This window comes from Lichenostomus cassidix, chromosome 3 (genome assembly GCF_008360975.1).
Source record: "Lichenostomus cassidix isolate B80296 chromosome 3, HeHo_3.0, whole genome shotgun sequence".
In the NCBI taxonomy this organism is placed as follows: domain Eukaryota; kingdom Metazoa; phylum Chordata; class Aves; order Passeriformes; family Meliphagidae; genus Lichenostomus; species Lichenostomus cassidix.
Window position 1 is genome coordinate 20,464,982 of NC_139483.1, and position 9,788 is coordinate 20,474,769.

At 37.9% G+C, this 9,788-nt stretch overlaps 1 protein-coding gene across 1 annotated transcript in view; it reads right to left on the reverse strand.

The window, feature by feature from the left end:
* CENPF (centromere protein F) overlaps positions 1–9,747 on the reverse strand; it is a 35,546-nt gene extending 25,799 nt beyond the window's left edge. Inside the window, exons 1-6 of the mRNA XM_085054829.1 lie at positions 9,557–9,747; positions 8,868–9,041; positions 7,327–7,523; positions 5,214–5,329; positions 4,091–4,182; positions 1,476–1,740 (exon numbers count right to left, since the gene is read on the reverse strand). Of these exons, the coding sequence (XP_084910955.1) occupies positions 1,476–1,740; positions 4,091–4,182; positions 5,214–5,329; positions 7,327–7,523; positions 8,868–9,029 (832 nt within the window). The 5' untranslated portion in view covers positions 9,030–9,041; positions 9,557–9,747. The remainder of the gene's footprint in view (positions 1–1,475; positions 1,741–4,090; positions 4,183–5,213; positions 5,330–7,326; positions 7,524–8,867; positions 9,042–9,556) is intronic.
* Positions 9,748–9,788: the final 41 nt, after the last annotated feature.

The following is a 9,788-nucleotide window of genomic DNA, read 5'->3' on the forward strand; positions in this document are numbered from 1 at the left end:
CTGCTTTGGAAGGTACCTCTTCCAACACACTTCCAAGTATTTAGTCTGTTTGATAGCAACCCAAGTTCCTGACACAGGCAGACACCCTGTAAAATTTTCAGCAGGTTAAAATGAGTTTTGACTGTCTTCTACTATGACATCAGTGACTAAAATGATAGAGACTGAAAGACAGTTGACTCTAAATCAATAATTCCTACCTCATGAGAAAGAGCACAGAAACATGAGAGCTCAGGAACAAATGCTGCAAAGGCAAAGACAATTTGTTCCTCTGCTGGTTTATTTTTGTTTGGTTTTGTTACTGTTTTTAAACATGCAGAAACATGTCACTTGAAATCTGTAGTTTATTATTTTTTCTTTTTATAAGAAAGAATATCCACTACAAACATTTGTTTGGGGCAACTGTGCTTCCAAGAGACTTTTCAACTATTTGGGATCTATAAATGCCCCATTTCATATTTTAGTCTTTTTCCTGTCTCAAAACTGCATAGGTATAAAACTAAACCAAGTAATATTCTCACAGTACACATCAGTAAGAGTTTATCTTCCAAAGCCACAACACAATTCACAATAGAAAACTTGAGTCAGCTATATGGAACATAATCCAGAACTATTATTACTGTCTGGTTTTGGTTTTATTTTGTCAAAAAAAGTCCTGTCTTCTTAACTCTGAATTTGTACCACTTCCAAGTTGAAAATGCCACCAAAATTGAAGCTGTGTGTGAGGTATTTGAATGATGAGTTTGGAGAGGACAGGGACTTGTAAAACAGTGGAAAAGCTGTCCAAAGAGTACAAATAGCAGGCTCAAGAGTATGCTCAATAAATCCACAACAAACCAACTATTTGCTCTCTTACGACAATCAGATATCAGAGATGAATATTTCTTCATGTCAGTATGTGGAAAAGAAAACTATATCTTGGGGTTTTATTGCTCTTTTTAAAGCACACTTCATTTTGTGCTTCCAGTAGTACCCATCAAGGTCCAAGTCAGTTATGCATTAAGCATGTTTTAATTATCAAATTTGTAAGACAGTTACTGCTCAGCCAGAAATACTAATTGATAGTATAGAAAAACAAGGAAACAACATAATTGAATTTAACAGTGAGATGCAACAAAATTCTGAAGAGTTTTTTTAGCTCTTCCAAGAAGATTGTTCCATGAGAATGGGATTAATGGAAAAGGGCATTTTTCCTTTTAGATTACGTCCCTTACTCATCCCAAAAATACAAACTGTTCCCTTCTAATTCTCACACTGCTTATGTAAAAGATACCACAGCTTGTAGGTAATCTCTGTGTACTGGCTGATCACTGAAAATACAAGCAGCCAAGAGGGCCAGCTGCCAAAGGCAATAACAAGTATCTTTCTCTTTTCCTTGCTAAAGCACTAATTTCAATACCTTGCTTCTATCTGCCCACCAACTTTCATGAAACCATACAGGAGACTGCCTCTGGGGGTTAAAGAAATGCATCAGATACCTTGGTTCTGTGCTCTTAGCTGGATTATCAGGGAAGAATTAGAGCTCTCAGCAAAGCTGTTGTCAAGCTCACTCTTCTCTGATACAATACTTGAATTTGCTTCTTTATCCCATGGAAAAGAGGATGCTTCAGAACTTCCCCTTGCAGGTGTTTCTTGGTTTCTAGCTGGTGCCTTTTCCTGTTGCCATGAAAACACGGATGAGGAAGCCTGATGCCGAGCAATCTCTCTGTGACTCAAAGAGCTTTGAGGATGAGGCTGATTTTTCTGTGTCCAAAAAAAGAAAAGGATGTACCTTTACACAGTTCCTTATCCAACATAAAACAAAATAACTAATTTAATGTTAAGTAGCTAATAGGTCACCATCATTTCACATTGTTGTTATGTCACTGCACCCACCAGTGCAAAGTACTGATACACATCACTATTTTTTATGCTACGTAAATTAAATAACTTTTGCCCAAGTATCCAAGCATAGCTGATACTTATAAATACAAACCAGGACATTAAAAATATATTTTGATCTGTGTATCTTTATAAGTAGCATACATAAATTTTTTTCTTTTTCAACAGAGATCCCATCATTTAACTCCTACATTTTTCAAAATTGAAGCCTACATTTTTTGTAGGCAAGTGAAGACAAGTAAGTTGCAAAAAAAAAAAAAAAAAGTCTAGAGTAACATATCTGAAATTTGACCAATATTTAGTTGTACCAGAGAAGTACAGATAAATTCAAAGTAGATTTAATTATTTAAACTTATAAACAGAGTACCCCAAAATTGCTGTAATAAAATTTGCCAAGTACAAGCTTTCAATATTTTCCCATAGAAAAATTAAACAGAGCCAAAAAAGTAGATTTTTTGCCTACTTCTTAAGTGGAAAAAACCCCAAGCAAACAAAACCTCAAACAGTAAAGCCCCTATTGTATTTTTAACTGGATTTTGAAACACAGCTCATTTGAATTATTTTTTCTTAAACTAAATCCATAAAACATGTAATACCCAGTGTGCCTTCTCAGTGAAACCAGAGAATATGCTGTTATCTAGGAACAGCTGTGCCAAGACCAAAAATCTATATTATATTGTCCAGAATGCTGTGTCCTATCCTGTAACGTAACTTGTTAACAGAAAAAGAGCATAGACACCTAACCATGCATGCAGTAATCATTTCCCTTATATGCCATTTAAATTTACAGCTTCTGAGACAGAAGTTTGAACCCAGAACTAGACACAATGACTACCAAAACACTTCCTGGAATCATAGATTTGGAGTCTGAATGTATCAGGTAAACCTTTTTCGAATTATGTTTTCCTGATGTATTACTTCATTATTTTTTTAAGCTGAATTTTACTTACCATCTTAATTATTGCAATTATTTAGTAGTAGAAAATACTGTGTGGTTTTAAATCAAACTATTCAACTCTTTCAGAACACTAATCAATATGCTGAATAGCACAGTTCTCTTTAACTAGCCTTTTCAGGCTCCTCTGTTGATCATTCCTCAGCTGTAAAAACTGACCATTTATTGCCACTGCACTCAATCTTTTCCTTTAAATTTGCAAAAACTCCCCTCATCAATTTTTTTTCCCTATTGCCAGTGTTTTGTGGATAGCCAACAACATTAGTCTGAGTCACACTTAATTTACACATTCTGATTTATTCTTTAAAACAAAAAAAAAAACAAACCCAAAAGGTCTGAATACATATGAGGCATGATTTCCCTTTATCAACAAATGGTTGACCTTTACTCCATACACCTACACATGCTCCAATAAACATATTGTGTCATGTTTCTAACAATTTGCCCAGGACAAAAAGGTGGCCTGACTAAACTACATTTCCAGGAATCATCACTGGATGTAGGTTTTTTCCTAAATGCCATCATCCTTGTCCCCTCGCAGAGTCAAGAGACAGTAATTCAATAGTCCCACGCTGTAGTGCTCTGCCAATTAATGGGCAAATATTCTTGGTATCTGGTGATTTTTATTACTATTCATTTTACCAATCTAATTTAAGACTATTTCTGACTTTTCAATTTGAGGCTGTGCCACAGATTCAACCCCAATGAAAAAAGGCTCTGGTATAGAAAAGTTTTTAAACATTTACATAGTAAGCACTAAATAAAAAATCATTTCACATTTTCTGCAACGGCTTTTTCCTTGAGGCCTTTCACATCTTATTCATCTTGTTCTCAGATATTAGCTAATACTGTTCCTTCTTCATATATGTTTGAAAGATTTATGAGTTTCTATTTTCTAGGTGTGAATTACTTCTCACAATCTTTTTCAAGGCTGTTTTATTATCCTATCGTATTTAACTTGGCATAACTGACACTGTTATCTTGTCCTTGCTTGCAGGAAACTTCCAGTTTCTGAAGGATGTGCTCTCATTTTTAATGTCCTTCTTTCCTCTGCTATTCAAAGAGGCTGGCTTTTCTGAATTCTCCAAGATAACATCTGAATGGCAGTACACACAGGTTAATTATCTCTCTTCTTCTTTTGAAATTATATTTTATGTGATGTAGTAAATATTTCATTAGTTTTCCACTTCATTGTCCGAGTTCACTTGGTGGTTATTTTCTCAGGTATCACACAAACCATTCCTAAGAGATACTTACCTTAAGCTGGATATTTCTCAGTTGTAATTCTAGCTCTTTATTTTCTTGTACTATTTTCTTGTATTTTTCCATTAGTTCTTCAAACTTAGCACCTACAAAGATACAATTAATAATTCCTCATAATCTACCTTAGTCTTACCAGGTTTTCACCCAATCTAGCCACCTTCTTTTACCCTTATGGGTCCTTTCCAACCTGAAATATTCTAGGATTCAATGATTTTAATTAGGTTAAGACTCATTAAGATATTTTCAAAGGAAAATATCTCCCCAGGAATGTAATTTTAAATGAAGTTTATTTAAATAATTTTACTCTTAACGCCATTTCAGGAGTGCCATGCTTAGTGGAATGTTTGACATCGTCACTAACTGCACCCCTTTTCAGACATGCATAAAGAAAGTAAAAGGAACAAGAATGTAAGAGATTATTTCAGACTTCCCACTGGAGTAAGGTTAAGATGCTGAACTCACAGAACATTTGTTCACAGCACTAAGAGGTAAATAACATGTATAATATTGAACACATCAAAGTTTTTCAGCATAGAAAACGTAAAGGTGCCTGAACAGTTCTCCACTTAAGAAAACTTCCTTTCACTGTTCCAGTTCATTCAAATATTTTAAATCAATTTGATGTTACTAATTTGAAGATCAAAGTGATGCTTTGAAATGGATACAAAGCATTAATCGTGCATATCATCATGCAAAATAATAATCTAAATAAAAATAATTTTTCAAAATTATTAACCCAAAGAAATAACACATGTAACTGTTGACTGCATTTTAGTCAAAATACTGTGGTACATGAAGAAAAAAATTTCTCCCCACTGCATAAAGGGAAGAGCTGACACTAGGGACAGTCATTCAAAAGCTTGCTGCAGTCTATTGATGGATAGTTTATTACTATTCCATGCCCATTGATGCAGTATTTAAAAGATGCTATATTTGTGATGTGTTCAATCTGCACTAATAATTTTAAAAATTAAAACCTAGGGTGCTACAAATTAGACACTCTTATAATTACCTATATAAGAGGGACTAAGCAACTCAATAAAAGTTTAAAATACTTCACTTTCCAAGAAAACTGACACGTAACTTTCCGTGCTGGATGAAGAAAAGAATCATTTACCATTATTACTTTGAACTGGTGTTAAAGGAGGAGTAAAGCTTTTCTGTGGAGTGCCACTGAATGATACATCTCCTGCAGTCACTGTTTGCTGACTTCTCTCAAGCTCACATTTGCATCTGTTTAGAAAACAGCAGTATAAATTAATAATGGAAATGGAAAAGTTTATTATCTAGTTTTAAGAGCCTAACATACACTAATAAATCATATGATTCTAAGGACTTGGTTTATGGATCAAGACACATCCACTGAAATATTTTAAGTGGTATAACACAAAAATATAAATGACATTTTATTTAGAATTTCAACATAGTTAATCAATTACACAGGAATTAGAAAGCTAAAAATCCAAACCAAACCCCAAGTAGATGAAAATCAACTAGAAGTGCTTCCAGTCTCACTGTATGCAACTGCAGCCCAGCTAAACACACCCAAATCACCAAAAGCACTGATAATATCAAACTCTATAAACACACCACTTCTGTGAGTAAGATGAGTTAGAAGCTCATTTTATGAAACCATTTAACTAGTTTGGAAGCCATACAGTAACATCCATCCTGCTCAGTGAGCACAGGTTAATTAGATGAAAGTTCCAGGCCGTAGCCCATTGCATTACTGCTTCCACATTTGCCTTCTTTATTCTCCCCCTCTTTTACAGCACACCACCAAGATCTCCTCTCCCAGAGGACTGAGAGCTGTGATGAAGCGGCAAATGACCATATATTAGTCTATATTTTGCTTGGTACAAAATCAAACAATTGCCAAGAACAAGGTACCTGCAGTAACTGATATTTTGTAATGGACATCTGTGCAAAGCAATATAATGGGAAGGAGGGAACTCAGCAAACCAGACTTAATTTTGGAAATAGATGAGTGGAACACATATCCTTATCTTGCACCCTCTTTGGGTCAACATTTGGCAGCAGTTACAGAGAACATTAGTATGGTTCTATCATACACTGTTGAATCTCACTAGATTCTTCATTGATAGAGCTCAGCAACTTCTGGCACCAAAGTTGCTGTTTCTACATAAATGATTTTGTTGTGTTATTTCTCACAGCAGTAAAATACCTCAACTACCTTTAGTTTTCACAAAAATCAAAGGGAAAAAAAAACAAAGGGAAAACAACCAAAAGACCAACACAGCTTCCTCTTTATTTGCTTCTATCAGGATATGTATGAGGCATGTCATCCAAAAGTTAAATGAAGCAAATATAGCTCAGGCTGTGAAAATAATAGCAAACAAATACCCCAAGCTCTAAAGAACCCTGGTATCCCAGACTCACCCCTCTCTGTAAATCTGCATTACTAGTACTAGCACAACAGTTTATTGCATAGACAGATAATTCAGCCTTATCAGCAGTTTCAGAAATTCTTTTATTCAAGAATGAAGGGCACCTCTTCTATGAGAGCAAGTTTAACAAATGAGAGCCCTACATCCTGTGCAACTGTTCCACTTGTGTGGCACCCTCAGCAGAAGGATGTGAGATGTGTCTGCATTACAGAAGATTCTTTTGTTGTATGATTTACATTCCACCTCTACAGACAGCACACAGACACTATCTCAGCAGAGTTTACAAGTTGAGATGTTATGAACTAGGCACCACTCTACGAGAACAACTGGATTCTGTGACTCAGTCACAGTCCCACGTTTTCTGGCAGCTTCCTCTTTGACTCCAATAGATGTTCCTGCCTCCTTCTCTCAAAGCTCCAAGTTTATTGGCAGACTTCATTTTACAGAGCTAACTGTTCATGTACTTTGCTTGCGACTCCAAGTTCTGTAGAGGTTTCTTTTGCCAAGTGTCTCCGTTGTGTTAGCTTTTTTGTTTGTTTAAATAAATAAACAAAATTTTAAAAAGTCACAAAATGGATGACTCCCTTTTCCCGTAATATGCAGAATTCCCTCAAATAAACAGGAAGTCCAGGCACTAACTGCTTCAAGTGGCACAAAGGCTAACATAAAAGTCTGTATATGCACATAGACCAATATTTTGAGGCTGCAGTCACATTCTGAATGAAGTATGACATGAAATTAAAGGACCATGAAGGACATGTTAAATGAGAGAAAGACAAAAAAACACTGTAAATAGGTTGGAGACATACAGGAAGTCCTCACCTTTTCAGTTCTTGTTCTAGCCTTTCAATGTCTTTCTTGCTGGAATTCAGCTGACCTGACTGAATGTTGACCTGAGATTCTTTTACTTGAAGATCATGTGAAATTTTCTGCTTTGCTTTCTCAAGATTATCACACAATTCCATCAAGCTCTGGTTTTCTCTTTTTAGTATTGCAGATTCATTTTTTTCATTTTCAACCTAATCGGAATATAGAAACATCTTCAAAATTATCAAGTCTTTTCCATACTTTGGTGCATGTATTACTATTTTAGTAACATGTTTACATACTGTTATTTTCTTTCTAACACTTCAAAATCCTGACAGCTCTAAAAACCTCAGATGTACACATTGCTTAAATATTTGTGGGCGTAAACAAAACCCATATTTCCTCAAATTTAACTCAGTGACATTAACAATTTCTATTTATTGACTAAATACAAGCTCATCACAAAATTCATCCATCCCTAAATAGTAATAATCCATACTAGTCCACATTCTTCACTGATCATCTCACTTCCCCTTCCAGCCTATCAGCTTTAGCAGCCAGAAGACATTGGCTCACTCTACAAAGTCTGCACAATCATTATCAAGGGTCACAGCTTTGAAGACAGAGTCTGGCAGGAAAGATGCCCTTCTCCTCCCTGGGAATCATCCAAGGGGCATCATCTTTGGCCCAGTGCTGCTCTTTGGACTGAAAAATAGTATTACCTGCTGCATCTGAGTTTTAAAGCACCCCTTCTTTTTGGCTGGGGAGCAGAGCAGTTCCTTGGAATGGTTTAAATGAGCACCTGGAAACTTACAGGAAAAAAACTCAAAGAAAACTACTAGGCTTAGGATTTTCTGGAAAGTTGTAGCAACCTAAAGGAATACCAGGCAACCTTTGTAAATTGTCTCTGAGCTGTAGTCAAATATTACAAAACAAAATTGAACCAAATGGTCCCTGCTGACCTGAAGCACAGGAGGAACCTGACCAAGAGGGTCTCTGGTTTCCTGGTTAGAGGGCTGACAGGGTAGAGTTAGATGAGGTGTAAGATTATAGCTCTTAAAACGAAAAGGAGCACCAAATCCCAAACCCCCAGTCTCTACAAAGAAAAAAACCAAGGAATTACAGAAACTAAGTGAAAGATTATGGGTTAATCTGTAAGCAAGGTGACATTGGAAGAGGCTGCCAACTGCGCAGCTCTGGTATATAAAACAGGCCCAGTCGTTATCAAGGATTTTAAGAGGTATAACAATAAAATGTGTATTTTCCTACTTTCCTATAAAGAGCTGTAGAAAAACCTCAAAGTACACATAAATACCTAGAAATTGACAATCATGCCAAACAGATAGGAAGCAAGAATTATATTAACAACCAAAGAGAGCTAAACAGACAGAATAATGAGTATGAAGTAAAATTAGGATAATCAGTATATAATTCTGAACCTTTCCTTTCAGTCAGAGGGAAGAAGCAAAACACCACCCCAACCCCTAACAACAACAACAACCAGATAATAAATTGTTATAACCAGATTTGGCATGAAGAATGGCATTTTAGGTTACCTTCTGCTTCTGTTTCTGCAAAGCTGCCTCCAAAGTCTCCAGCTGGTACTGCCTTTGCTGACGCTCCTTTTTAAGCTTATCCACTTGGCTTTCCAGCTCATGGATCTTCTGCAGGACTCTGGCAGAGAGGCCCTCTTTCCACTCCTCCACAGCCCAGCTCATACTGCCCGGATTCTTGTGTCACACAAATTACGCTTGAAATACAAAGACAGCTACAATGAGACCTTCCAAGGGGTTAAGTAAGCGTCCCTTTGAAAGGAATTGCATTTTTTAAGCTTAGCAGCAATTAGAATACAACGTTCCACAACCGTCGAGGCTTCCTGATCTAAACACCAAGCAGCAACTGAAAATCTTAGGTCCTCTTTTGACACTCTTCTATGCAGTTAAGAGCAGATCGTAAAGCCTCACTCTAACCAATCTCAAGGCAACAACAGGGTTTATACTCTCGGAGCAGCGTTTGACAGCTCTATCTCAGGTGGTGTCTCCTTGCGGAAACACACAGCTCCGCACGAGGAGCCAGCGACGCTTCTTTATCTACTTTTCAAAGCGACACGGCTGGGCTCGGGGCGCCTCAGAGTAACCAAAACTGGAGACCAATGGCAGGCGGAGAGAGCCCACTAGGGGCAGGGGGGCTGCCCCTCACCGCCACGGTCACCGCACCCGCAGCCCCGCGCCCACCGCTCACTCACTGTTAAGCGCCGGCAGGAGCCCGGCGACAGCGACTCGAGCCCGGCGACAGCGACTCGAGCCCGGCGACGGCGACAACGACGCTCACCCCGGCGGCCGCTGCCGACGTACCCGGTTCCCTCAGCCGCTCACGGCCGGCCGCGCTCCCGCCGCAGCTCAAACCCAGCGCCACCGCCCCGCGGCCGTTTGTACCCGCCCCCGCCATGCCGCTCCGCAGCGCGCTGATTGGCCCGG